Raw genomic sequence first — 26025 nt, 5'->3', positions numbered from 1 at the left:
CCCAGCCCCGGCCCTCCCCGCGCGCGGCGCCCCGGCCCCCGACCCCCCAGCCCCGGCCCTCCCCGCGCGCGGCGCCCCGACCCCAGTCCCGGCCCTCCCCCCGGGCCCGGAGGCCGCGGCCCGCGCACAGCGCCCCCGGCGGCGGCCGAGCGGAGCCCGAGCGGGGCGGCGCACGGCGCGGGGCCGGGTCGGGCGGCTCCCGGCGCGACTTCCTGTTGTGCCCGCGCCCCGCCGCCCGGCGCCCGGCGCCCCTCGCCCGCAGCCCGCGGCCCCGCGCGGCCGCCGCCCATGGATTTCACCTAGCGCCGGCGGCCATGGCGGCGCAGTGCTGCTGCCGCAAAGCGCCCGGCGCCGAGGCCGCGCCCGCCCGCCCGCCGCCCGAGCCGCCGCCCGCCCTGGACGTGGCCTCGGCCTCCAGCGCGCAGCTCTTCCGCCTCCGCCACCTGCAGCTGGGCCTGGAGCTGCGGCCCGAGGCGCGCGAGCTGGCCGGCTGCCTGGTGCTGGAGCTGTGCGCGCTGCGGCCCGCGCCCCGCGCGCTCGTGCTCGACGCGCACCCGGCCCTGCGCCTGCACTCGGCCGCCTTCCGCCGCGCCCCCGCCGCCCCCGAGACGCCCTGCGCCTTCGCCTTCCCCGCCCCCGGGCCCGGGCCCCCGCCGCCCCCGCTGCCCGCCTTCGCCCAGGCCCCGGGCGCCGAGCCCGCCTGCTGCCCGCTGGCCTTCAGGTTGGACCCGTTCACGGACTACGGCTCCTCGCTCACCGTCTCGCTGCCGCCCGAGCTGCGGGCGCACCAGCCCTTCCAGGTCGTCCTGCGCTACACCTCGACCGACGCCCCCGCCGTGAGTCCCGGGGGTGGGGGGCCGCCGGGCTCTCCAAACGCCCTCCTGCCACACTGTCGGGCCCGAGGCGGCGAAGCTGCACCCTGCTCTGGGGTACCCCGGAGAGCGCGGGGCCGCTGGGCCCGAGCCCCCCTCCCTGCCCCCCCGCCCCCCGACTTCCACAAGTCTGCTCCAAGTTCTTAGGAGCTTTGGCCGGAGCTCCAGGTTCAGGGCCGGTGGGCAGTGGTGCCCGGGAACAACGTGTCGCCCAAGAAGCAGCCTCGTTTAGGTGTCCGGCCTTCACCTGGGGGCGGGCACCCACAGGCCACGTGCCCCGAGGACCCTGGCTTTAAGCAGGGGGTGGGCAGGGACCTTTGTAACCTGGGCCTTCAGGACACCCAGGTGAGGTGTATTCCCCAGAGGTGGAATGAGGGGCAGGTGGCTCCTGCTGGAGGCACCTGAATAGCCTGCGAGGCTGGGCTTTGGGCTCCCTGGGCCGGATCTGGGGTGCTGAGGTAGTGTACCCCAGCTCCTAACAGACACACCAGGCTCTCTGCGGTGCCTTGGCGCTAGGCACTCACCACCCCGGAGGCCCTGCCAGAGAGCCAGCTGGGCGGGGCCGGCACTGGGGGGCCCGGTCAAGGTGGGGCTCCTGGATGGAGCAAGGCCTTTCACTCCCCAAAGCACCGTGGCGCGGGGTGGCCTCCCAGGTGGTGTGGGTGACACGTGAGTCCCAGAGTGCACACCTACACCCCACACCCAGCTCCACCAGGCTTCCCCTGGGAAGGGCCCTCTGCCGCTGCCTGGGGGCACCCGCGGGGGCAGGCCGGGAGCCACAAAGGAGCCAGGTGGCATCCGGTGAGGAAGGAGCCGAGCCAGGGGCAGGACCCCGGGAGCCTCCCCCGAGGCCTGCCGCCTCGGGCCTGCCCAGGTGCTTCGTCACCCGGCCCAGCCCACACCTGCAGTGGTGGCCTTGGGCTCCTGTATGTGAAGCGAGAACCGCGCCCCGCGCTGCCCCCGGCCCCCACCTGGGAACACGCGCCCCCCGTGTCCGAGCGAGGCCGGCGTGGCGGAGGGACCAGCGCCCTCCCCTGGCTCCCGGACAGGCCCGGTGAGCGAGGGTGGCTGAGGGTTGGGGTTCGGCCCCCGCTTGCTCCAGAGTGGATGGCCCCCACCAGCGCCTGCCCTTGAGGAAGCACAGAGGCCTCTGACCTCAAGCACTGGGGTAGCGTGCGCCGCGCAGCTCAGAGCTCGCGGCCCAGGCCTGTCTCGGGGCCGGCTGGAGGTCCTGGGATGGCTGGGTTTTCTGGGAGGCCTGGCCGGCAGGCCCCACACTCCCAGAAACCAGAAACCAGCGAGTGTGGTAGACCCTGCCTCGTGCCCTTGCGGCTGGGTCCCGAATCCCCACCACGGCCAGGACACCCCCCCCTCCTGCCCTGCGGTATCCAGAATCTGCGAGACCTTCCCTTCCCCTCCAGGTTGCGGCTGCGGTGCCTTGGGGAAGTGGGCTGGGAGTCTGAGCGGGGCAAGGCCCAGTCCCTCAGCCTAAGGGAGCGCGGGGGGCCCTTGCTCACCGGAAAGGCAGCCGGTCCACCAAGGCCAAGGTGTGGATATGAGCGGTGGGGAGGAGGCTGGGCGGGGGGGGGCGGGGGATGCGAAGGCAGCTGCGGGCATAGGGCGGGGGTACCGGAGGGGAGGGGCTGAGGGCCAGGGCCACCCGCGGCAGCATCTGCCGTGAGGTCAGATACCCGCGCAGGTCCCTGGCACCCTAGGCCCGGAGCGCCCCCAGCTCTGGGTCAGTCCCCCGAGGCCGCGTACTGGAACAAACCCCCCAGACAGGCCTAGCAGAGAAGGACGACACCGCAGGCCCGCCGTGGCAGGAGGTCCTTGTCAGGGCAGCCGCAGGGGCTTGGAGGAGGCCAGCTGTGTCTGAGGGTGGGGTCTGTGGAGCAGGCGGACCCCTTCCCACCTCCTGCTCCGGGGTCTGGGGCGACACGCCTGCCACTCTGGGCACCCCGTCCTCCTGAGGGCAGCAGCCTGGAGTATCCACCCACGCATCCATCCCGCCTGGGGTCCTGGGAAGCCCTGGGAACGTTGGTCACCAGAGTGGATGGAGAACAGTTCGGTTTGCTTCCACAATCATGGCCTGGCGGAGGGCAGGGTGGGGGCAGACTGGGGACCCCCCACCGCACGGCTGCAGCCCCTCAGCGGGGTGGGGCCCGGCCTCAGCGTCGGCGGCCGGGATGGTCTTAAATGGCTGTGGTCTCAGTAGGAGGCTGGCTTGACCCTGGGGGTGGACGGGCAGGGGGGTGGACGGGCAGCGGGGGGGGGGGGGGAGCCACAGAGGCCATCCCAGTGCCTGCCCCCCCTCCCTGACTGACTGCCAGCCCCGAGCCTCAAGCTGGCCCTAGGTTTGGCGGGGCTCACTGAGGCGGATGGTCAGGAAGCTCCGGTTTCCCACGCTCCCGTGTTCTTGGCTAAGACCAGAGGCCGCCAGTCGGTGGGAATTTGGGCCCTGGGTGCTCTGTGCCTCCGTGTCCCCTCGGAAGCTCAGCTAGGGCCAGCATGCGCTTTCCCCTCCCCTGCCCCAGCAAGGCCTGGCCCCGGCGCCTAGGGCAGGGTGTGCTCTGGGTCAGCGGCCTTGGCTGTCCTTCGTCCAGGAGAGGGGGTGAGGGTGCCGGGTGGCGGGTGAGCACTGCGGGAGTGGGTGTGGGCCGGCCACAGCTCGGCAAGGCCAGGACTCCCGGCCCCCAGCCACCTTCCCCGCTGCTGCCCGGAGGCCCCACGCCGGGAGCCCTGGGCCCGTGGGTCACTGACTGTCGATGCCCGGCTCTGCCCGCAGATCTGGTGGCTGGACCCAGAGCTGACCTATGGCAACTCTAAGCCCTTCGTCTTCACCCAGGGCCACTCTGTGTGCAACCGCTCCTTCTTCCCGTGCTTCGACACACCAGCTGTCAAGTGCACCTACTCCGCCGTCGTCAAGGTCAGGCCCCCCTCCGCCTCCCGTCCCGTCAGACCCGGCCGCTGGCCGGGCAGGAGGGTGCTGGTCCGCCTCCTCCTCGTGCTGGCCTGTCTGGCCCAGGCCCCCGCCGCCCCTGCCACTTCCCTGACTGGAGCGCACCCTGCAGGGATGGGCTCGGGCTGTCCCTCTGGCCCGGTGGGGGCGGGGGTCCTAGGTCAGGGAGAGCGCCACCCACTCAGCGCGGAGGAGGCCGGGGAGGGCTGCGGGCCACAGGCTGAGCTTTGCAGCCCTAAAGTCTGAAGTTACCACTATGGGTGGCTTTCTCACCAGCTTGTGGGGCTAGATGAGGGGGCGTCAGGTCACTTTGGGGGGATGTGGTGCTTCCTGTCACTCAAGGACTTATCCCCCTGCCCTGTAGGGGCAGGCCTGGGGGGCGGGTGCCCTGCCCTGTAGGCGGCAGGGCCTCAGCTGCCTCCGTTGCAGGCCCCATCGGGGGTGCAGGTGCTGATGAGCGCCACTCGGAGCACGTACGTGGAGGAGGAGGGGGTCTACCACTTCCACATGGAGCACCCTGTGCCCGCCTACCTCGTGGCCCTTGTGGCCGGAGACCTCAAGCCAGCAGACATCGGGCCCAGGTAGAGCCTCCCGCTTCCCGCCGCCGTCTCTGAAGCCGGGGAGAGCCCCGCACGTAGACTGAGCTGCAGCCCGTGACCTGCTGTGAACTGGGCGTGGTTCACGTCAGACAGACACAAGCCTCGGGGCCTTGCTGCCCCCGCCTGGGGCCATCACTGCCCCCGCCTGGGGCCTCGCTGCCCCCGCCTGGGGCCGACCCCGGGCCGCCACTGCCTAACCCTCTTTCCCATGCGTGCGCATACCTGACAGCCTGGCCTGCTCAGGGCCTGGCCCTTGCCCGCCTGCCCTCTCTGGGGCCACGTCCCGCCCTCGTCCCCCCCCCTCGTCCCGCCCTCTCCCGGGCCACGTCCTGCCCTCGTCCCCCCCTTTCCCGCCCTCTCCCGGGCCACGTCCCGCCCTCGTCCCCCCCCCTCGTCCCGCCCTCTCCCGGGCCACGTCCCGCCCTCGTCCCCCCCTTTCCCGCCCTCTCCCGGGCCACGTCCTGCCCTCGTCCCCCCCTTTCCCGCCCTCTCCCGGGCCACGTCCTGCCCTTACACCCAGGCCAGAGGCGGTGTACGCCCTTGGGTGCCTTCAGCTGAAGGCCAAGGGACCACGTGACTCCTCAGAATCGGGGCCATGCTGCTGTGGGAAGCGCCGGGGGGCCTCAGGCGGGGCGGCGGGGAGGCCCCGGCCGGCCCGCCTCACCCTTGCCCCCCACCGCGATAGGAGCCGCGTGTGGGCGGAGCCGTGCCTCCTGCCCACGGCCACCAGCAAGCTTGCGGGCGCGGTGGAGCAGTGGCTGAGCGCGGCCGAGCGGCTCTACGGGCCGTACATGTGGGGCAGGTACGCCGGGCCCCCGTGGGGAGGAAGCGAGGCCGCGGGGCGGGGCGGCCGCCCCGGGCGGAGGGTGCCAGGCTGGAGGCCTCCGCCCTCACCCGCCGCCCCCGTGGTGCAGGTATGACATCGTCTTCCTGCCCCCCGCCTTCCCCATCGTGGCCATGGAGAACCCCTGCCTCACCTTCATCATCTCCTCCATCCTGGAGAGCGACGAGTTCCTGGTCATCGACGTCATCCACGAGGTGGCCCACAGCTGGTTCGGCAACGCCGTCACCAACGCCACGTGGGAGGAGATGTGGCTGAGCGAGGGCCTGGCCACCTACGCCCAGCGCCGCATCACCACCGAGACCTACGGTACGCTCGAGGGCGGGCCGGGTGCGGCGTGGGCGGGGGGGGGGGGGGGAGGAGGGCCACGGGATCTGGGTCTGAGGACAGGCCGGGTGCGGCGTGGGCGGGGGGGGGGAGGAGGGCCACGGGATCTGGGTCTGAGGACGGGCCGGGTGCAGCGTGGGCTGGGGGGGGAGGAGGGCCACGGGATCTGGGTCTGAGGACAGGCCGGGTGCGGCGTGGGCGGGGGGGGGGGTGAGGGTCACGGGATCTGGGTCTGAGGACGGGCCAGGTGCAGCGTGGGCCGGCGGGGGGGGGAGGGGAAGAGGAGGGTCACGGGATCTGGGTCTGAGGACAGGCCGGGTGCAGCGTGGGCTGGGGGGGGAGGAGGGCCACGGGATCTGGGTCTGAGGACGGGCCGGGTGCAGCGTGGGCTGGGGGGGAGGAGGGCCACGGGATCTGGGTCTGAGGACAGGCCGGGTGCAGCGTGGGCTGGGGGGGAGGAGGGCCACGGGATCTGGGTCTGAGGACGGGCCGGGTGCAGCGTGGGCTGGGGGGGAGGAGGGCCACGGGATCTGGGTCTGAGGACGGGCCGGGTGCAGCGTGGGCTACGGGGGGAGGGTCACGGGATCTGGGTCTGAGGACGGGTTGGGTGCAGCGTGGGCTGGGGGGGAGGGTCACGGGATCTGGGTCTGAGGACGGGCTGGGTGCGGCGTGGGCTGGGGGGGGAGGAGGGCCACGGGATCTGGGTCTGAGGACGGGCTGGGTGCAGCGTGGGCTGGGGGGGGAGGAGGGCCACGGGATCTGGGTCTGAGGACGGGCCGGGTGCAGCATGCCGTGGGCCAGGTCACGGGCCTGGGTCTGGCCATCCCTTGGTCAAGTCCATGAGGCTCAGAGCAGCGAGCGGCCCAGGAGAGCACCCCAGGGGCTCCGGCCACCTCCAGCCGTCCCCTTTCCCCTTCCTCTCCCCTCCCCCCAGGTGCTGCCTTCACCTGCCTGGAAACAGCCTTCCGCCTGGACGCCCTGCACAGGCAGATGAGGCTGCTGGGTGAGGACAGCCCGGTCAGCAAGCTGCAGGTCAAGCTGGAGCCAGGTACCCCCGCCCCCCATCCCCGGGCACAGGGGCCCCGTGCACGACACCCCTGAGGACCCCCCCCCCCCCCCGAGGATGCCCAACGGGACGCTTCCCCGCAGGCGTGAATCCCAGCCACCTGATGAACCTGTTCACCTACGAGAAGGGCTACTGCTTCGTGTACTACCTGTCCCAGCTCTGCGGGGACCCCCAGCGCTTCGATGACTTCCTCCGGGTGAGCGGATGGCCCGGCCGCCCCGCCCACAGGGAGGGGAGACCCTGGAGCCGGCGGGGTCTGGCCTGCCGGGCCGGCGCCTCCTTCCATCCCCATTCCCCCGCGGGGCCGTAGGACGGGGCCGCCGGCCCTGGTCCCCTCGGGGAGCACGGGAGCCGGGGTGGGGTGCCATGAGCCCCTCCCCTCCTCACGCAGGCCTACGTGGAGAAATACAAATTCACCAGCGTGGTGGCCCAGGACCTGCTGGACTCCTTCTTGAGCTTCTTCCCGGAGCTGAAGGAGCAGAGTGTGGACTGCCGGGCAGGTAAGGCCGGCCTGCCCCGCCGCGGGCCCGGGACACCAGGCTCGGGGAGAAGGCTCTGCTGCCAAGACGCCAGCGGCGCCCAGAGGAGAAGCCGTCCGTCTGCCTGTCCTCCCGTCGGCCTCCACCGCCGTGGGCCGTGGGACCCCAGGAGAGCAGAGAGGCCTGCGGGGCCGGGGGAGGGGCTGTGCCCCGTGGCCTGAGAAGATGGGGTGTTCCTGGGGGGGAGGTGGGCCGAGGCTCAGCAGGCTGGCCTAGGCAGCCAGGAGGCTGAGGAAATGCTCTGCAGTCGGCAGGATCGGCCGGGTGGACGGGGCGGTCGCCTCTGGTCCTGCGGGTGGGGCGCGAGGGCCTCCTGACGGTCGGAGAGCCTGGGGGCCCCCAAATCCAAGAAGAAGCCAGGATTGGGTAGCACGGTGAGGTGTGGCTGAGTTTGGGAAGTCACTTAGGAAGGTGGCGGATTTGGGGTGTGGGCAGCGGCTGTGTGCACAGGCGCCGGCGCTGTAGGAGGGGGGAGCGCCACCTCTGCGCGCCCTGCCACGCGCAGGGCAAAGCCACCGCCCGCGCCGAGCTCGGCTTCTAAGTACTTCCCCGTCGTGTACTCCAGAGAGGTGTGAAGGGCGTGGGCACCTGTGGGTCACCAACTCGGGCTTGTCCAGTGGCTTCACGGGGCAAGCACTAGCCGTCCCCAGACCCACAGAACTCCCCGTGCCTCTGGGAGGACCCCAGACTCGACCAGGCCCCCTTCCAGGGCCATTCTCGGGGCTTGAGTCTCGCAGGCAGGCTGCCCGGGGCCTCTCTCCCCCAGCCCAGACAGGGGCCCAGGAGAGCTTCTCCCCATAGGGCTAGAGTTCGAGCGCTGGCTCAACGCCACGGGGCCGCCCCTGGCCGAGCCAGACCTGTCCCAGGGGTCCAGCCTGACACGGCCTGTGGAGGCCCTCTTCCAGCTGTGGACCGCAGAGCCGCTGGACCAGGCAGCGGCCTCCGCCAGCGCCGCCGACATCTCCAAATGGAGGACCTTTCAGACGGCGCTCTTCCTGGACCGGCTGCTGGACGGGTGCCCGCTGCCCCAGGGTGAGCGTGGGTCCCACCGTGGGGGTGGGGTGGGGTGCAGGGCGGGGGTCTGGCGTCCGCCCCCGTCTGACTGCGTGCTGCCCTGCAGAGGTGGTGATGAGCCTGTCCAAGTGCTACTCCTCCCTGCTCGACTCCATGAACGCTGAGATCCGCATCCGCTGGCTGCAGATTGTGGTCCGTAACGACTACTACCCCGACCTGCACAGGGTCCGGCGCTTCCTGGAGAGCCAGGTGCGGGGCAGGGGGCGGGCCTCGGCACCCAGCAGCGTGTAGCCCGGGGCGAGGCCGGGACCGCCACCAGAGGGAGGTTGGGAAAACACGGAAGTCTGAGGCGGGAAGGGTGGACCGGGCTAGGGGCTGCCCGACTCCACCGGGCAGGGGGCCTGGCGTTCAGGGATCGTTGTCCACCTCAGTCATGAGCTGACCAGACCGGGATGGCACAAGGTCCACTCGGGGGGGCCCGCCAGGCGACCACTCAGGGTCTCGACTCTGCGGGCCCCTGTTGGTCATGACCTCCAGAGGCGGCGGGCACGTCGGGGGGGATGGGGGGTTCTGTTGCCGCTGGGACTGCCGGCGGGGGTGCGGGGTGGCGGGAGGTGCCGGCGCGAGCCGCCCCGTGACCCCGTGACCCCCACAGATGTCGCGCATGTACACCATCCCCCTCTACGAGGACCTCTGCACCGGGGCCCTCAAGTCCTTCGCGCTGGAGGTCTTCTACCAGACGCAGGGCCGCCTGCACCCCAACTTGCGCAGAACTATCCAGCAGATCCTGTCCCAGGGCCTGGGCCCCGGCGCCGAGCCCGGCCCGGAGCTGGGCGGCGCCGGGGCGGGCGCGGACCCCGCCTCGCCAGCCCTGCTGCTCGGGGACGAGGCCCCCGGCGGCACCATCTCTCTCAGGGACGTCAACGTGTCCGCCTAGCTCCGACGGCCGCCCGCCTCCCAGACACCGCCATTGTGCCTTCCGCGGCCCGGGCCGCCGTGACTGTGCCTCGGCTCTGGCCATGAGCTCCGCCCGGGCCCGTGAGCCCCTCCCGTGGGCCCTCGCAGGCCCGGGGCGCAGGGAGAGAGACCTCGTGTGGAGAGGAGGCCCACGGAGCCGGGCCCGGCTTGTCCCGGCTCTCTCGCACTGCAGGGCCCGGGACCACCGGTACCCACGCCTCCCGCCGCCTCCGTCTGGATGCCAGCACCCGCCGAACAGACACTGCCTCGGGGCCCAGACCCCGGCAGCCCGTGGCGGCCGCCCCACCGTGCCTTACGCCTGCCGCAGGCCCGGGCCACCCCGTGCCTGAAGCGTGCTTCCTTACAGAGCCCCGCGCCCTGCCTCCGCGCCCGGCGGAGGGACGAGGACACAGACATTCCTTCGCTGTGGGGAATAAGGACGAGACGGGTGTCCCCGGGGGGAGAGCTTCAGCCAGTTAGCCAGACGTGGGGTCCAGACCCCGGAGGCCCGTGGGACAGGGCAGCCTGTCCTCGGGGCTGACGGGAGTGCTGGTGGTGCTCTCTGGGCCCCCCTTCTGGGAGAGGCACCAGGCCAGGGGGTTCAGCCTGGGACCACTGAAGCAGAACACTTGGTGGCTGTCCCATTAAACCTCCACTCAGCAGACCCGGCCTCCCTCGCTGTTCATGCCCCTCACCTGTCCTCTGCGCCGGCCCACCCGCGAGGGCCGGCCCGGGGACCGGAGAGATGGGGGCGGCCCGGAGCCGGTCACAGCCCGGAGTCTGATACTGAGGCCTGAGAGCCGGCCCCTGCCCCCTTGCGGCCGTCCCTCTCCGGGGTGGGGGGCTGGAGGGCTGCGTGGTCTCCTGGAGATCTTCGAAGGGGCATGTCACGCCCCGACTCGTCAAATCTCCACCTGGGCTGTGGTCCCGCCCGCAGCCATGGAGGAGGAGGGGTGGGAAAGGGGAGGGGTCGTGGCGGGTTGAGACTGGAAACTGCAGGATGTCCCCAAGGACGGGCTGTCACGTTGGCATGGCGGTGGGCGGCACTGCCTTTCACGGTCACCCGGGGGCTCGGGCGGCAGGGCCGCCCTCTGGTACCCCACAGTACCCGGCTGATTCCCCACCGGAGAGGCGACGTTCCCCCACCAGGTCAGACCTAGCCGCAGCACTTCACGTGCTCCGGCCAGAAGTAGGGAGAGCTGGAAAGTCCACCATCCAACCCCTGGTTACCAAATGCCTTAGGGCGCCCACCCACTTGGTACAAGAGACTCCTGGGCATGGCCGAAAACGAGTCCAGGGTCCCGCTGCCCTTCCTAAGAGGTCCATGGGCAAAGCCGCCTCTGCCCTAGTGAGGCCCTGCTCCAGCCAGAGACCGGAACCAAGTGGACTCTTCCCTTACACCCGGCAGGGGGCTGGGAGGAATGACCGCCGTGCACCTGGCAGAAGGAAGAGAAGGGTGGCATCTCCGGGGCCCCCATCTGTCCTCAGCCACGCTCTCCGTGGCCCTGGAGGACTACCGTCAGAACGGTCCATGTCCTTTGCTTTTGTGGCTGTACCTAAAGGTGGGTCTATACAGAAGCCCTCCTCAGCCGCCGAGTTCTTCCTACCAAGGCCCCCTAAAGTTCCAGCAGCCACAGGTTAACTCAGTCTCCTGCTTGACAAGCGACGCCCCCTCTGTCATCTCCCTGCAGCGCCACGTGCGGCAGGTGCACCACATCATTCCGTCCAGTCGCTGCTTGCCTCTGTGCAAACTCAGCAGTGCTCAACCGGTACTTCCTCCAGCCTCGCACCCCTGGCCTCTGTGCCTTTTTCCCAGCTTGCAAAGCTGGACTATACCTTCAGCGCCTCTTCTTGTGGCTTTCTGCCTATTCCCCAGCCTCCTGTCTTATACACAGCTTCATGAGTCTATAGATTTTACCAAATGTCAGCATGCCACGGCGAGCTCCGGTGTTCGCTGCTGGCTACAGCCTGCCTCGGCCGACACCACCAGCACCACATCCCACTGAGCTGCACCTCTGTGCGGGCCAAATTCTGCACCCGGGAGGTGAAGATGCAGCCGTGCACAGGCAGCACGGAGCCGCTGGCGGAGGAACCGACCCCGTTTGGCCCTCACTCTGGCTTCCGAGCCACCCCTGGATGGCAGGGGTGGGCTGGGCTGCCGCGTGCCTGCTCAAGGTCTGTGCTGACGGAGACCTTCCCAGACACCGTGATGGGGGTAAAGAGCCACAGAGCCCCCCCCCCCCCGGCCACGACATAAGCGTAGGAGCACCACGGCACCCTGGGCCTAAAAGGACAGTGCTTGGATTAACCACTCTGAGGGAAACCAGCTATGTGGTTTTGGGGAGACCCGCGCGCCCAACCGGGGCTCACATGGTGAAACTTCATGTGATGTAGCCGCGGCCCCCCTAGCCCCAGCCAAGCCTTTACATATGTCCAGCGCTGGGTTCGCATTTCGACCTTAATCTCCGGACAGACCTTGCGCTGGAACCTCAGGTGAGCGGCTCCAGCGCTCCTGAGAGAGGCTGTGAGATGTTGCTGGAAGCCACTCAAGTTTCGAGCAACCCGTCAGGCAGCGGTGGGTAACAGAATCCAAGCTCGTCTCACTACGAGGATTGCAGATTACACCAGCAGCAGAGTGACGTCGGGAGAGCCCCACACCTCAACGCCAGGGGAGGTGACGCAGGGCCTGGTCACCTCGGGGGCTAGTGGTGCCGACACCAAGCGTCCTTTCTCTTTCTGCTCTGGGTTCCCAGGGGGTGTCTTGTCCTCTGGCCTGTCACCACGTGGCTGCAGGCTGAGCAGGGCGGTTTCTGGCACGAGGCGTATTCTGGAGCTGGAAGGGGGGTTCTGCCGTCCTCTTCTGGCACTGAAGACCTCCTCAGCAGCCCTCCCAGAACAGGGGCACCTGGCCCTTCCTCAGCTTCTGATATTAGAGATTAGGTCACACACACACACACACCCCGCCCCAGGTGACTTTAGCTGCCAGTGTGGGCGAGCAAGGAGGTGACGGTGTGGCAGGCTCCCACTGCAATCTAGTCGCCTGAGAAAGACTGCCCTCAGCCCAGCGCCCATTGCCTCTGCAGCTCGTGCTGCCCGTGCCTTCGTTGGAAGCACCTCCACTCGCCCTCAGCCTGGCTTTGCTGCTTGCTTCTGTCTTTTCGTCCTTACCTAACCCTGGGCAACTGCAAGCAGGGAATGGGTTTCAACCTCTGTAACTCCACGAAAACCAATCACCAGCATAAGAGGTTACAGTTATCCCCGAACAAATGAGGGAGTTCCGGTGCAGAGGGTCAAGAAGCATTCCCCTTTAAAGGTCCGTGGAGCAGCAAGATGGAAGGAGGCAGTCAGGGCTCGGAGTGTGTGGGGCCCCTCAGTACCTCAGGGTTAGGGAAGGAAGTGGTTGTTTCACAGTCCTCTAATGGTGCGTGGAGTTGCTGTGGAGCTTGCTTCGGTTTTCAGATACGGAGACCTGGGATGTTGCTCCCTCCCTGCGTGAGAGCCCCACCCCCCCCCCCCCCCAGCTTCAGTGTGTGTGGTTTCCTCGTGAGGTCTTGCTATATATGTAGCCCACGTTGATACCAAACACTAGGTAACTCAGGCTGGCCTTGAACTTAGGATCTTCCTTACTGCTGAGCTATAGATTAGAGCTGCCAAACCTGTCTTGGGCTGAGCCAGCAAATGCCTCAGTTGTGGGGACTGGTGTCAAGAACCAGCCGTCTCCACACTCCTTTTTATCGCACTATCCAGTGCTGCTACTCCCTTCTGCCACCCAGGACCAGTGGCCCTACCGGGTGCAGGCCTGGTTGTGAGCTCGGGGCAGGAGGCAATGCTCTCCAAATTGGCTGAGGGGTATCTCTGCACGGTGGGACCGCAGGACGACAGGGCATGTATGGTAAGGCCAGGGTAGGCCGTCGTCTCTAACACACAGGCAGTGCTGACCTACCGTACCGCAGGCCTAGGTTACTCCGTGACCAACACAAGTTGTCTCCCAGCCCCTTTCGGATCCTGGTCGTTCCAGGAACCGGTAGGCACAGGGAGCTGCTGGCTCTGCACGCTTGCTAGTCCGAGAGGCCTAGCAAAGGGCTACAGGACGTCTGAATATTAGGAGCGGCCCCTGAAAACCACACCCGTGTGAACCAGCTGCCAGAAAGGCCGGGGGATCCTCTGTCTCGAGGCCTCCGAGACCACCAGGTGAAGCAGAGGCCAGGCCCTTCCTGACCGCGACGGGCTGCAGGGCACCGTGGAGCACGGGGTGGGCACGAGGATTCCAGAAAGATCTTGAACCGCGGTCACTCCCTTCTCTAGAACTTCGGCAGGATCGATACCCACGCCCCCCGACGAGGGGGCTGGGGCCGGTGGGTGGGGTCGCGCCGCTACCACGGGGGCCTGGAGCTCCGGCGCAGGCACCGGGACGAGAGCAGCGGCTCCTGGGCCGGGTCCCTCTGCCGAAGGCGGGAGCTTGCGCCTCACTCCTCCATCAGCCGGACGCCCTGCGGCGCCGGCGGGCAGTCTGAGCGGGGCCGGGGCGGGCGGCGTCGAGGGAGAGGGCTCGCCCACCGGGGCGCGTCAGCCCGTCCACGCGGGCGGTGAGCGCGGAGGGCCGTGGTTCGAGGCCAGCCCGGCCGGACGGTCCCGCGAGGCGCCCAGCGCCAGGGCACCACCAGCAGCCCCGAAGGGGCGGGAGCCGAGGCGCCCAGGGGCAGCGCGGGGGCCCCGGGCGTGGAGGGGGCCCCGGGCCGGGGCGGCTCCCTTCCGAAGAGTGGGGAGCGGGGGGGGGGGGGGGGGGGGGGGGGGGGAAGGGCGCCCGCGGGGTCCCCGCCCGCCCCCCGCCGGCACGCAGGCCAGCCCCCCGCGACGGCGCCCGCGAAGACACGCCGGGGCGGGGCGGGGCGGGGCGGCCAGATGCATTCTGGGAGCGGCGGTCCGCGGCGCCGCCCCGGCTGGGCGCCCACAGGTCCCCGCGGCGAGACAAAGAGGAAAAGGGCATAAAGGCCATCGAATCTCGGCCGCCCCGGACGCACGGCCCCGGGCGCGCAGAGCCGCCGGCCCCCCGCTCAGGCTCCTCCAGGGCGGCTGCGGGCCCGGCCCGGCCCGGGAGGGCGAACGCGGCCTCGCGAGAGCCGAGCCCGGAGCCCCGCCCCCGAGCCCCGCCCCCGAGCCCCGCCCCCGGGCCCCGCCCCCGAGCCCCGCCGGCCCTAGCGCGGCGCGGGGGCGGCGGCGTCACGTGACCGCGACCTCGCTCCTGGTTGGCTGCGGCCGGTCACCGGGGCGACGGGGCGGGCGGGCGGGCGGGCGCCGCGGCGGGACGGGCGCTCGCGGGCGCGGCCGGCGGCCGGCGGGCGCCCCCGCCCGGGCTTCGGGGCTGCCGATGGGAGCCCGGCGCGCGGAGGATGCGGGCGCGCCGCGGCGAGGCGGCGCCGGCGCGCGGCCTCTTCCGGGACCCCGCCTTCCCGGCCGCGGACTCCTCTCTGTTCTTCAACTCGTCCACGCCGCTGGCCCAGTTCCGGGAGGACATCGCGTGGAGGCGGCCTCAGGTGCGGCGGGAGGGGGGGGGCGGTGCGGGCCGGGGCCGGGGCCGGGCCTGCCCACCCGCCCCGCCCCGCCCCGCCCCGCCCGGAGGCCCGAGGCCGCCCGCGCGCCGCCCCCTCTCCCCCCCCCCGCTGTCCTCTCTCGATTCCGGGACCCCCCCCCCCCCAGTCGGGCCCGCCGGGCTTTGTCCTGATGGGCGGCGGGAGCGGATTGCCAGCCCTGTTTCCACATCGCCTCCCCCGGGCCGCGGGGGCCCTGCCCGACGGGTGGATCCCACCACACTCGGTGACCCGCGGGCCCCGGTCCGCAGATCCGGACTCCGCCGCCCCACGGCTTTGCACTTGGCCTTACGTCCTCCCCCGAGGTGACGGGACCGAAGGTGGGGTCATTATAGGTAACCCCAGCTTGGTGGAAACACCGGAGAGGCAGCTGTTCCTACCGTTGACCGCCGAGGAGTGCAGGGTCATCCACCCGTTGCAGGGTAGACAGAAAAGTTGGGCTCACCCACGAACTAGGTCCGTTCATTGGTTTGTGTCAGGTGTACTCCACTGGTCAGCTGGACACGAATGGGGAGCCATTTGATTTGGAGGCTCAAGGCACAGGAAACGAAGCCACGGGCTCTTCGCTCCGTCCTTTGTGCCGTCTTGTGCCTGCTGTTCACGGGCAGTGAAGCCCCCTTTTATCTTGGAAGGATCAGGCTGAGGCCACCTTCCAAGTTTTGGAAAACATTTCAGATTTTGTACGCTTGGATTTTTTTTCCCCTAAATATCTTAAAATATTGGCCTGGTCTGGTGTTCTGTGGTTTTTGCTGTCAAAAGGCAGAGGAAGGAGCTTATCTTGTCCCCTGGTCAGCACTGGGAAGAAGTAAAATAAGCAAATGATAGGGGCGGGGAGCGAGGTCTGCGGAGGTAGTCTAGTCACAGGTGTGATCTTGTGGGTCATCATACCTCAGTTCTTGCGTTGGGAGGTGTTGATTTTAGAAGTGATTTATGTGCTAAGAAGGACCACCAGAGAAGCAGACTTGCCCGTTGTGTAGATGTAGCAGCACTGGAGAGGTCTGGGTAGCAGAGTTGGAACTTCTTGGCTCTTTGGTGAGCAATCTGGTTTACTTGGTCAGTCCTGAGGTCCTGGGGAAGACGAGCACCAATGCATGAAGAGCCTTGCCGTTGGGATTTGGGGTTTGCTTTATTACAAAATGGATTTTAGGTACAGGGAGAGGCCAGTACAGGGTTCTTAGTAAAGGAGCAATTCTGTTAGGATTATGTTTTAGGGATCTCACTCCTGTCCAGGGGCAGTGGCTCACACCTGTCAGCTACTTGGTAGGCTTACACAATCTCAATTCAAGATCAAAAGGATCTTTTTTTGTCTGTCTGGGGCTTAAATTCAGAGCCTGGGTGCTGTCCCTGAGCTTTTGCACTCAAGGCTAGTGCTCTATCATTTTGAGTCATAAGGCCACTTCCAGTTTTCTGGTGATTAAGTGGAGATAGGGTCTCATGGACTTTCTTGCCCTGGCTGGCTTTGAGCCACGACCCTCAGGAAAGGTCAAGAGGATCTTGAACTTACAGAATCAAGAGAATCCCAGTTTGAACTATGGCCAGCAAAACAGTTTGCAAGACCGTATCTCAACCAGTAAAAGCTGGATAGGGATAGAGGTGTGCTTTCTACGTCTCAGGTACACAGGAGACTTCCATAAGAGGACCACAAACCGGACTGGGCAAAAAGTGGTAGAGCACCTGCATACCAAGCATAGGCTCCAAACTGCAGTACTGCCAAAGCAGGAGATGAGAGGGGCAGCCTTAAAAGCTATCTGACACTTTAGAAAAACAGTGTTATTGTAAAGGTGGTACACAGAGAGGTTGCAGGTTCCTGAGTCAAGTAATGAGTACGATTAAAAAACATTCAATGTTACTGTAAGGTAACATTGTAGGGAGGGGTTGTAGTTACCTAAGTCAGGTAGTGACTACATTTCTTTTTGGACCCCCGAGTTCTTAGTTGGAAGGTCAGCTGCCACGTCTGATCTAACTCTGGACCACGTTCTTTATTTCAGGAAATTTGCGCCACCCCCCGACTGTTTCCAGATAACCCAGGGGAAGGGCAGGTGAAGCAAGGGCTGCTGGGAGATTGCTGGTTCCTGTGTGCTTGTGCGGCCTTGCAGAAGAGTCAGCACCTCCTGGACCAGGTACGGGTGCCCCCTCGCCCACAGTGCCGGCAGGCCTCCCTCTGCTCCCTCCCTCCTGCCTGCTGAGCCCAGGACGCTCTGGCCAGGGCAGAGCCCCACACGAGCAAGTCCACGGCTGCCCTCCTGATCTCTCTCTAGCGGGGGCACGTGGAGACGGGTGTTAGGGCAGGACCGAGGCCCCGGGACGGCCCTCTCCTGCAGGAGGGGCCCGCCGGGGAGCCTCCGCTCTGCCCTGTGGTCTTCCGAGTCCTGGATTCTTGCACTGGCCAGAGCTGTGCGCCAGCCTAGCACATACCACAGATGTGGCAGAGGGGTTCCGCGTTGCCCGTTTCGAATGTTACCTCAGATAGCTGTGACCTTTCTAGTGTGCATTCTGAATGTACATAGAGTACCAGGGAGGCCTTAGCGGTTCTTCCTCCTCGGAGTGCCAGCTGTGTCGGGAGCAGCATGTTGCTCAGGCTCTCAGTGCACCGCCCCTGGAGGCAGGAGTTCCTCACAGACCCGCCATCTGGACCTCGTTTTGCAGAGAAGGGTGCCCGTGCCACTCTCCTGAGTGGAGGCAGCCCCACTCAGCCCACTCGCCTATTTGCCAAGTCCCTGTTTGCCTGCCCCGGGGGAAGTAGGAGCCCTAAGGGAGCCCAGCAATGGGCCCAGTGGCCCCGGAGGCTGACCACTGTAGCCCTAATGCTGGCAGCCTGTGTGCAACCCACTCTGTCAAGAACTGGGTCACTCCTGCCTGCCAAAGTCACAATTTAGATTTAGGTCACATGCTTATTTGGGACATGGTTATCAGAATGGTTGATCTTAAGCTTTGGGGACATTTGGGTCCTGCCGTGCAGTCCTGAGTTATTTAAGTGAAAAACATGACTTTTTGTGTCCAGTGGTGGAATATTCTGTGATGTGGATGGGTAGATGTGGTACCCAGCAGAACCTTTTGCCCTCGGCAAGTGGGATGTAGGGAGTGTAGGGGTGCCCGTCTCTCATGCCCTGGGCGTGGGGGGTGCCCGTCTCTCATGCCCTGGGCGTGGGGGTGTGCTCGTCTCTCATGCCCTGGTCGTGGGTGGTGCCCATCTCTCATGCCCTGGGCGTGGGGGGTGCCCGTCTCTCATGCCCTGGGCGTGGGGGTGTGCTCGTCTCTCATGCCCTGGTCATGGGTGGTGCCCGTCTCTCATGCCCTGGGCGTGGGGTGTGCTCGTCTCTCATGCCCTGGGTGTGGGGGTGTGCTCGTCTCTCATGCCCTGGGTGTGGGGTGTGCTCGTCTCTCATGCCCTGGGCGTGGGGGGGTGCCCGTCTCTCATGCCCTGGTCATGGGTGGTGCCTATCTCTCATGCCCTGGGCGTGGGGGTGTGCTCGTCTCTCATGCCCTGGTCATGGGTGGTGCCTATCTCTCATGCCCTGGGCGTGGGGGGTGCCCGTCTCTCATGCCCTGGGTGTGGGGTGTGCTCGTCTCTCATGCCCTGGGCGTGGGGGTGTGCTCGTCTCTCATGCCCTAGGCGTGAGGGGTGCCCGTCTCTCATGCTCTCCTTCTGCCCCTCCTGTGCATGCTAGGTCTTTCCTCCGGGACAGCCGAGCTGGTCTGACCAGGCTTACCGTGGCCTCTTCACCTGTCGAATCTGGCAGTTTGGACGCTGGGAGGAGGTGACCATAGATGACCGTCTACCTTGTCTTGCAGGGAGACTCTGCTTCTCCCGGTGCCAGAGAGAGGATGTATTCTGGCTTCCCTTGCTGGAAAAGGCGTATGCCAAGTACGTGTGCCCTGCAGAGGTGACAGGGCAGGCCGGGCAGCATCAGCCCTGGGTGCTGTTCGGGAGGCCTGTCGCGCGGGCTCTGGGCCACCGGCCCCCCAGAGAGGCCTGTCGCGCGGCCTCTGGGCCACCGGCCCCCCAGGTATTGGCCGTCCTCAGGGCCTGGCAGCCAGATGGAGGGTCCAGATGCAGACACTCCTCCGGGACCTGTAGTTTGCGCTTCCCTGTCCCTCCTTTCCCAGTCCGGCAGAATCACCGACCCTGCAGGGAAAGGGGTGCCTGTCCATTTCATCTCTCAGACCCTACAGAAGGATGCCTCCATTTGTGTGTGGTCGTCCAAGCCAGGTGGCTGTGAGCCTAGTCAGGGCGAGGAACGAGCCCTGTGTGTGCCGTCACTCGCTTAGCACCGTCCTGCTCACAGGTCCCAGCTCACGGCTCGCAGTCTAAAGCTCGGTGCTTTAGACCGTGTTCAGCACCTGGGTGGGGGAAGCCAGCCGGCAGGTGTTAGCACAGAGCACCAGGAAAGGCGGATGGGACATACCGGGCTGGGGGACACAAGCACAGGAGCCCTCTGCCCCGCTCCTTGCCCGCCCTGGCAGGATGCTTGTGAACACGGGTAGAGACCAGCAGGGGCACCGCAGGTCACGCATTTGCAGGCGAGCGCAAGTCTCAGTCCACTGAAGATGGGGTGGGGGGCCAGAGGCATCATGGAAGTGGGGGTCAGGAGACGTGGTGAGGGATGTGGCAGAGCCTGATGGTCGGGCCCTCTCCTATGTTGTGGTCCCCAGGGTCCACGGGTCCTATGAGCACCTGTGGGCAGGGCAGGTGGCAGATGCCCTTGTGGACCTAACTGGGGGCCTGGCCGAGAGGTGGAACCTGAGGGACTTGGCAGGCAGCCGCGGCCAGCAGGACAAGACCCGTGCCTGGGATCACAGGACGTGTCGGCAGCTCCTCCGCCTCAAGGACCGCTGTCTGATCAGCTGCTCGGTGCTTAACCCCAGAGCAGGTAAGACGTGTGGCCACAGCCCTCCTGCCCCCCCCCCCCACACCCTGCAGCTTCAGTGAGACAAAGCAGGACGTCTGTCCTCGAAAGAGGTGTCCTAGGCTTGTGGCCTTGCTCTTCTGTCTCCTCCAGAGAGACTCTTCTTTCTCCACCAAAACGGTTAGAGCAAGGCAGGACCAACACACAGAGACAGCCTGGGAAGCAGGAGGCACCCTGATGGGGCTCACCACCCCTGCTCCTTCAAACCCGGTTCTCATTTCCCTGACGCCCCGTAGGATTCACTAAGGGAAGTTTATACTTGAGGAAAGGAGGCCAGCAAGGTGGTGCACACCTGTAATCCCAGCTACTTGAGAGGTTGAGACGAGGGAGTCAGCCCAGGCAAAAAGTTAGGATTCCACCGCAACAGAAAAGCGAGCGTAGATTGGCTGATCCACACACGTGGTTCCTGATCTGTGAGCGACACAGGAGGTCAAAGTCAGGCCAACCCAAGCGAAAATGGGAGACCCAATCTGAGAAACAATTAAAGCAGAAAGGACGGGAAAGATGGAAGGGCTAATTCAAGTGGCAGAGGGCCTGCCTAGGAAGCAGACAGCCCCAGGTTTAAACCCTAGTATTGCCAAAACTAAGGAGAAAACAAAAACCCACCCGATTAAAACCATCAGTGAGTTTTCAATGTACTTCTTAGTTTTCCATAAATGTATGTGCATTTCCATTCTCTTTTCTTGGCTGCTACACAGCCTTAATGTCTTACTTCATCTGTGGACCTGACGTGGCTTTCTTAATCCTTCTCCTGTTGTTGGATGCTTAGTCTTTCTGGTAATTAAAAATAATACCACAGGACTGGGAATGTGGCTTAGCGGTAGAGTGCTTGCCTAGCATGCACAAAGCCCTGGGTTCAATTCCTTGGTATCACATAAACAGAAAAAGCCGGAAGTGGCGCTGTGGCTCAAGTGGCAGAGTGCTAGCCTTGAGCAAAAAGAAGCTGGGGACAGTGTTCAGGCCCTGCGTCCAAGCTCCAGGACTGACAAAACAAAATGCTCAGGATTTTTTTTCCTAATCCAACTTTGGTTAAAAAATATGAACATAAAAAACAAACAGGTTGGCAGCCACAGTGCCTTGGCCAGACCCAGACCCTGTGTCTGGGGTCCCTGGCAGACCCTGAGGCGGGAGGAGACCCAGGCGGTGCGTGCTCCCTGCGGGCACCTGAGCCAGCCTCCGGGACATGGGCTCCTGAGCCAGCCCGAGGGGGGAGAGCTGGCTGAAGAACGTCAGCTCCCCGAGCCGTCGGTTTTTGGGGTGGCCACCTCAAGTGTGGAAGGGCTGTTCCTGACACTTGCAAAGGGCTGCTGGAGTGTCCAGCTCTGGACGCCAGGGGCCACTGTGGCAGCTGCAGGGCCCTCCGAGTGATCCTGCTCCCCCCTGGCCCGCTGCCCTCTCCAGCTCAACACCGCGCTCCGCCTCCTCCTCCACATCTGTGTCCCTTTGCCTCAACTCCGCCATGTGTGTCCTGGCCTCCGGTCCCCCTGGGTTTTGGTCTGAGTGTCCTGTGTGTGGCTGGTTTGCCCGGAGGAGTTGCAGACACTTCAGTGACAGTAATCCCGCGTGCTTGGAGGCCGCCCTGTACCAGGGCCCTGCACGGACGCATGGCAACAGCTGAGGCCCAGAGTGGGGACGGAGCCTTGCGGCACCCGGCCCCGTGGCAACAGGCCAGGGCCGACTGGGCCCTTCCCACGGCACAGCGCTGCCGGGGCCACGTGCACACCTGCGCTGCGGCTCGGGGCACAGCTCCCCTGAGGGCCTGACTCGCGGCAGCCGGGCTGGGGGGCTGTGCCGACAGCAGTGCCGTGGTGCCATTCCCTACACAGGTGCCACGGAGCTGGGTGAATTCCACGCCTTCATCGTCTCGGATCTGTGGGAGCTCCAGAGTCCGGCCAGCCGGGGCACCCTGCTGCTGCGGATCCAGAACCCCTGGGGCCGGAGCTGCTGGCGGGGGCTGTGGAGGGAGGGGTGAGTGCCCGAGGACCGTGCTGGGGGAGAGAGGGTGGCGTTGGGACCGTCATACCCACCTGGCCTCCACGCCCTGGCCTGTGCTCGGCTCCCAGAGCACCGTGCTTCCATTTGGGCCTTGGGAGGCCCGGGGCCCTGGTGCCCTGGTGCCCTCGGCTCTCAGAGTCCTCAGGGACGCCCACAGAGTGGCACGTGCCTGCCCGGGTGTTTGGCAGAGTAGGGACTTGGGCTGCCTGCAGCCGCAGTCCTCAGCTCACTACGACTCGACTCAACCAGAATCTCCTTAAATCCTGGGAAGTCTGAGCCTCTTGGGCACTGGCCACCCCATTGAGCCTGAGCAGGGCCTGGCACTGCTGAGCAAACGGCATGATTCTCCTCAGTGTGGGGGTGACATGGGCTCCACAGGCCAGGGGTCAGGGTCCCAACTGTGGCTTGACTGTCCTGAGGAGACACCCCTAGAGACGGAGCAGAGCATCTGCTGAAGGAATAGGCACCCCTAGAGGTGGAGCAGAGCGCCCCGCGGAAGGAGTAGACACCCCTAGAGGTGGAGCAGAGCGCCCTGCGGAAGGAGACACCCCTAGAGGTGGAGCAGAGCGCCCCGCGGAAGGAGTAGACACCCCTAGAGGTGGAGCAGAGCGCCCCGCGGAAGGAGTAGATGCCCCTAGCGGCCGAGCGCCCCGCGGAAGGAGTAGACACCCCTAGAGGTGGAGCAGAGCGCCCCGCGGAAGGAGTAGATGCCCCTAGCGGCGAGTGCCCCGCGGAAGTAGACACCCCTAGCGGCGGAGCGCCTGCTGCAGAAGAATGGAGGTTTTGCCGCGGGCCACGGCACAGACGACCTCCCACCACAGGGCAGCTCTGCCTGGAGGGTGTGCGGGGCCGGGCAGCCTGGGAGTGTGAGCATCCGGGGGCGCCCCCACCTTCCTCTGCCTTGGCTCCTTGCAGGGGTGACGGGTGGACGCAGGTGGAGCCGGTGGAGCAGACGCGGCTCCTGGCGCAGCTCCGGGAAGGGGAGTTCTGGGTGGAGGAGGAGGAGTTCCTCAGGGAGTTTGACGAGGTCACCATTGGCTACCCGGTCACGGAGGCCGGCCACCTGCAGAGCCTCTACACAGGTAGGGCCACGGGGCTCTGAAATGGAGACTGACGGGTGGGTGGGTGCTGACCCGTCGGGGAGGCGGGGGCCCCTGAAAGGGCAGGCGGTCCTGTGCCGGCCTCAGCCCCCCGGCTTGGCAGAGCCAGGGGAGCCGCGCCCGCGCTGACGCCAGTGCTTTCCCACCAGAGAAGGTGCTGTGCCACGCGCGGGCCCTGTCTGGCGCCTGGGTCGCGGGGCAGTCGGCCGGAGGCTGCCGGAACAACAGCTGCTTCCCCTGCAACCCCAAGTTCTGGCTGCGGCTGTCCGAGCCCAGTGAAGTGTGCGTGGCTGTCCTTCAGAGGCCCCGGAAGCGGGGAGCAGGCCTGCCCGGGGCTCCGGCGGGCCACGGCCCTGCCCCTGCAAGCCTTCCTGGCCAGGACCACCCGGCCGTGGGCCTGCACCTGTGGAAGGTGACTCCCCGGTGGCCCCGCGAGCCCCTGGGCCCCCAGGCTCCTGCGGGCACCTCAGGCGGCCAGCCCGCCTCTCCGCAGACCCTGCTCTCCTCAGAGCTCCCCACCCTACCCTGGGTACCCCACTGGCCAAAGGTGGAGGCCAGCCCGACGCCAGGGCTGGCTCTGCGCCCTCCCCAGGTCACCGGCCTGCGGTCCCTGTCCCCCCAGACTCACCCGGGGTCACCGTGAGACAGCCTGGTGTGCAGATCTGCCATAGCGGGGCTTAGAGCAAGCCGGTCAGGGACCTGCTGCTCGCGCGCTTGCTCCAAGGCTGGTGTGACCTGTGTGGTGACAGAGTGTGACAGGAGGCCACACACACCCTCGTCCCGTTGTGGGCATGGCCTGTGTGTGGGCCTGCCTTTAGCAGAACTTGCTGGGCATTTGTCCAGGCCTTGTGGAGCGCGGCGTTGTGCAGCTGCTAGGGAGTCGTTTTCTTGGGGGTGGGGACGCTCACCGGTGAGCTCTGGGACCCTGTCCACCCAGCAGAGGATGGCCGTCCACACCGCTCTCCTCCTCAGAGCCTCCGCCTGCACGGTTGCAGGTGGAGGAGCGGCGGGTCAGCCTGCCCCGGGTCCTGTCTGCGCCCCCCGTGGCCGGCACCGCGTGCCACGCCTATGACCGCGAGGTCCACCTGCGCTGCGAGCTCTCCCCGGGCTTCTACCTGGCCGTCCCCAGCACCTTCCTGAAGGACGTGCCGGGGCAGTTCCTGCTTCGCGTCTTCTCCACGGGGAAGGTCTCCCTCAGGTGAGGGCCGGCGCCCCAGCTCTCCGCGGGCCGAGGGGGCCGGGCTCGGGCGCCACGCCCATCTCTGAGCTCGCCGCCCGGGCCTCTGCCTGTCCCTCCCGCAGCGCCGTCAGGCCGGTGGCCCAGGGTGCCTCCCCCGGGGCGGCCCCGCCTCGCGGTGAGTGGGAGACTGTGCAGCTGCGGGGACGCTGGAGAGCGGGCCGGACGGCTGGAGGCAGCAGGAACTTTGCCTCCTACCCCTGCAACCCTTGCCTCCCGTTCTCGGTCCCCGAGGGCAGCAGTCCCCGCTGCGTCCGCCTCACGCTGTGCCAGCACTGCCGGCTCGGCGACGGCCAGCTCCACCCCATTGGCTTCCACGTCTTCCAGGTGAGCCCCAGGCGCCGTGGCGTTGGCTGTCACCGGCACGGCCCATAAAGTCGTTACGGCCAGGGGCGGCCGGGCAGCGTGTTGGCCACTCCCCCCCCCCCCCCCCCCGGTGGAGGCCAGCCTCGTGGAGTGTGGGCCCAGAGGGGCTGCAGGGTGATCCTGGCAGAGACTGCTCAGCGGGGTGGGAGAGGGCTGGGACAGACCGCCGGCTAGACTCCCGGTGGCGTGGCCACTCAGGGAACATGCCAGAGTATTGCAACGGGGGCGCCACGTGGCTACCCCAGCAACACGACAGCCTGCCTGCGAGCCACCTGCCACAGTGGCCGGCAAGCTGACTCAGAACCACGCGGAGGAGCTCTGGGACTCGCGTCTGCACCAGGCCGGCTCAGGCGAGCAGGAAGGGGCCGCTGGACAGCTGCCCCAGCACCTGCGGTAGGGCTGTCCAGCAGGTGGAGGAGGGGCAGGAGAAGGCCACACCAGGGACCCCACAGCCCCAGCCGGGGCCTACGAGCCCACCGTTTTCCAGGCCACCATGCTGGACACAGGGAGGTCCTGGACCCGTAGGGTGGGGGTGGCGGCCCGCGTCTGCCCCTTGGGAATGGTGGCAGCCAGTGCATCCAGAGAGAGCGAGGCTTCTAGAACCTCGCCCTCGATCACTTGCTCGGGCACCGGGGACTCTGGGCAGAGTGCCAGAACCCAGGGCTCTATCGGAGCACGCCTAGGCAGCAGCCAGCACGTGAACACCATCTAAAACGAAGTCTTGATCACTCCAGGCTGGGGCGCCACGGGAAGGACCTCTAGCCAGGGTGGCCCGGCCTCTGGGGTGCTGAACCCGGTGCCTGCCTGTCAGTTCCTCCTAGGAAAGGGGGTGCATGTGACTCAGGAGGAAGGGGGCCATCAGGTTCCAGAAATCCAAGCAGGCCAGCCAGGCTGGGCTGACCAGAGACAGCACCCTCAGCGGGGACTGAGCAGAAGTTATGCCTAGCACCGTGTGGAGGCACCCCCGCCCCCCCAGCCTGAGCTCCTGATCCCCCAGGTTCCGTCAGGTGGTGTGAGCCAGGGCACCCACGCCCTGCTGCTTCAGGAGCCTCTGCTGAGCTGCGTGCCGCATCGCTACGCACAAGAAGTGAGCCGGCTCTGTCTGCTGTCTGCGGGGACCTACCGGGTGGTGCCCTCCACCTACCTGCCAGACACCGAGGGAGACTTCACCGTCACCATAGCAATCCGGATCGACAGGTGGGGCGCGGGGCCTCCGCCTGGGCGCGCCTGCCCCCCCCCCCCCCCAGTTCTCTGCTGCCCGCCTCGCGTGCCCAAGGCCCAGCCTACACCAGAGGCGGGCGCGTGTGTCCCGGGGGTTCCCCGTTGGTGAGCCTGGGGTGGGACCTGGGGTGCTCGGCCAGGCGGACTCCTGGGCTGACGGGCGCTCTCTCCACAGGCGGTCCATTCACAGCCAGGAGATGCTGGGCCAGGCCCTCCGGGAGGTGAGTATGCCGTGTCCCTGGGCCGGCTGGTCAGTCCCCCCGGCCGTCCTGCGGCAGAAGCCCTCTGCGTGGCGCGTGGAGAGCCGGGCTCCGCGGTGGGAGGGCCGAGGGCGGCTGGACCTCTCCATCCTCCCGCAGGTCTCCCTCGTCGCGGTGATGAAAACCTAACTGGACCCCCACGCGGCCCGGCTCAGCGGCCCAGGGCCTGGCGGAGCT

The 26025-nt window shown here is 66.9% G+C and overlaps 2 protein-coding genes across 2 annotated transcripts in view; both read left to right on the top strand.

Moving 5' to 3' along the window:
* The first annotated feature begins 203 nt into the window (after positions 1-203).
* Rnpepl1 (arginyl aminopeptidase like 1) lies at positions 204-9838 on the top strand. Its single transcript, XM_048344392.1, has 11 exons — positions 204-836; positions 3658-3798; positions 4261-4412; positions 5116-5232; positions 5345-5580; positions 6533-6646; positions 6748-6860; positions 7056-7164; positions 8005-8235; positions 8324-8466; positions 8873-9838. The coding sequence occupies exons 1-11, from the start codon at positions 315-317 to the stop codon at positions 9152-9154; spliced, it is 2160 nt and encodes a 719-aa protein (XP_048200349.1). The 5' UTR covers positions 204-314; the 3' UTR covers positions 9155-9838.
* A 4678-nt stretch (positions 9839-14516) lies between these two features.
* The window catches only part of Capn10 (calpain 10), a 12075-nt gene continuing 566 nt past the window's right edge, over positions 14517-26025 (top strand). The window contains exons 1-12 of the mRNA XM_048344394.1: positions 14517-14708; positions 16751-16882; positions 18431-18627; positions 19416-19633; positions 21496-21637; positions 22580-22746; positions 22914-23176; positions 23760-23962; positions 24067-24328; positions 25365-25564; positions 25764-25809; positions 25948-26025. Coding sequence (XP_048200351.1) covers positions 14565-14708; positions 16751-16882; positions 18431-18627; positions 19416-19633; positions 21496-21637; positions 22580-22746; positions 22914-23176; positions 23760-23962; positions 24067-24328; positions 25365-25564; positions 25764-25809; positions 25948-25977 — 2004 coding nt within the window. The 5' untranslated portion in view covers positions 14517-14564 and the 3' untranslated portion in view covers positions 25978-26025. The remainder of the gene's footprint in view (positions 14709-16750; positions 16883-18430; positions 18628-19415; positions 19634-21495; positions 21638-22579; positions 22747-22913; positions 23177-23759; positions 23963-24066; positions 24329-25364; positions 25565-25763; positions 25810-25947) is intronic.

The sequence above is a fragment of the Perognathus longimembris genome, chromosome 4, assembly GCF_023159225.1.
Source record: "Perognathus longimembris pacificus isolate PPM17 chromosome 4, ASM2315922v1, whole genome shotgun sequence".
In the NCBI taxonomy this organism is placed as follows: domain Eukaryota; kingdom Metazoa; phylum Chordata; class Mammalia; order Rodentia; family Heteromyidae; genus Perognathus; species Perognathus longimembris.
This window is presented reverse-complemented; position numbering and strand designations above follow the sequence as displayed.

Excerpts from the sequence above, each read along its gene's own strand:
- Rnpepl1 (XM_048344392.1), top strand. The coding sequence starts at position 315 with ATGGCGGCGCAGTGCTGCTGCCGCAAAGCGCCCGGCGCCGAGGCCGCG. Across the intron at positions 837-3,657 it reads CCTCGACCGACGCCCCCGCC|ATCTGGTGGCTGGACCCAGA; the intron begins GTGAGTCCCGGG and ends CTCTGCCCGCAG. Across the intron at positions 8,467-8,872 it reads GGCGCTTCCTGGAGAGCCAG|ATGTCGCGCATGTACACCAT; the intron begins GTGCGGGGCAGG and ends TGACCCCCACAG.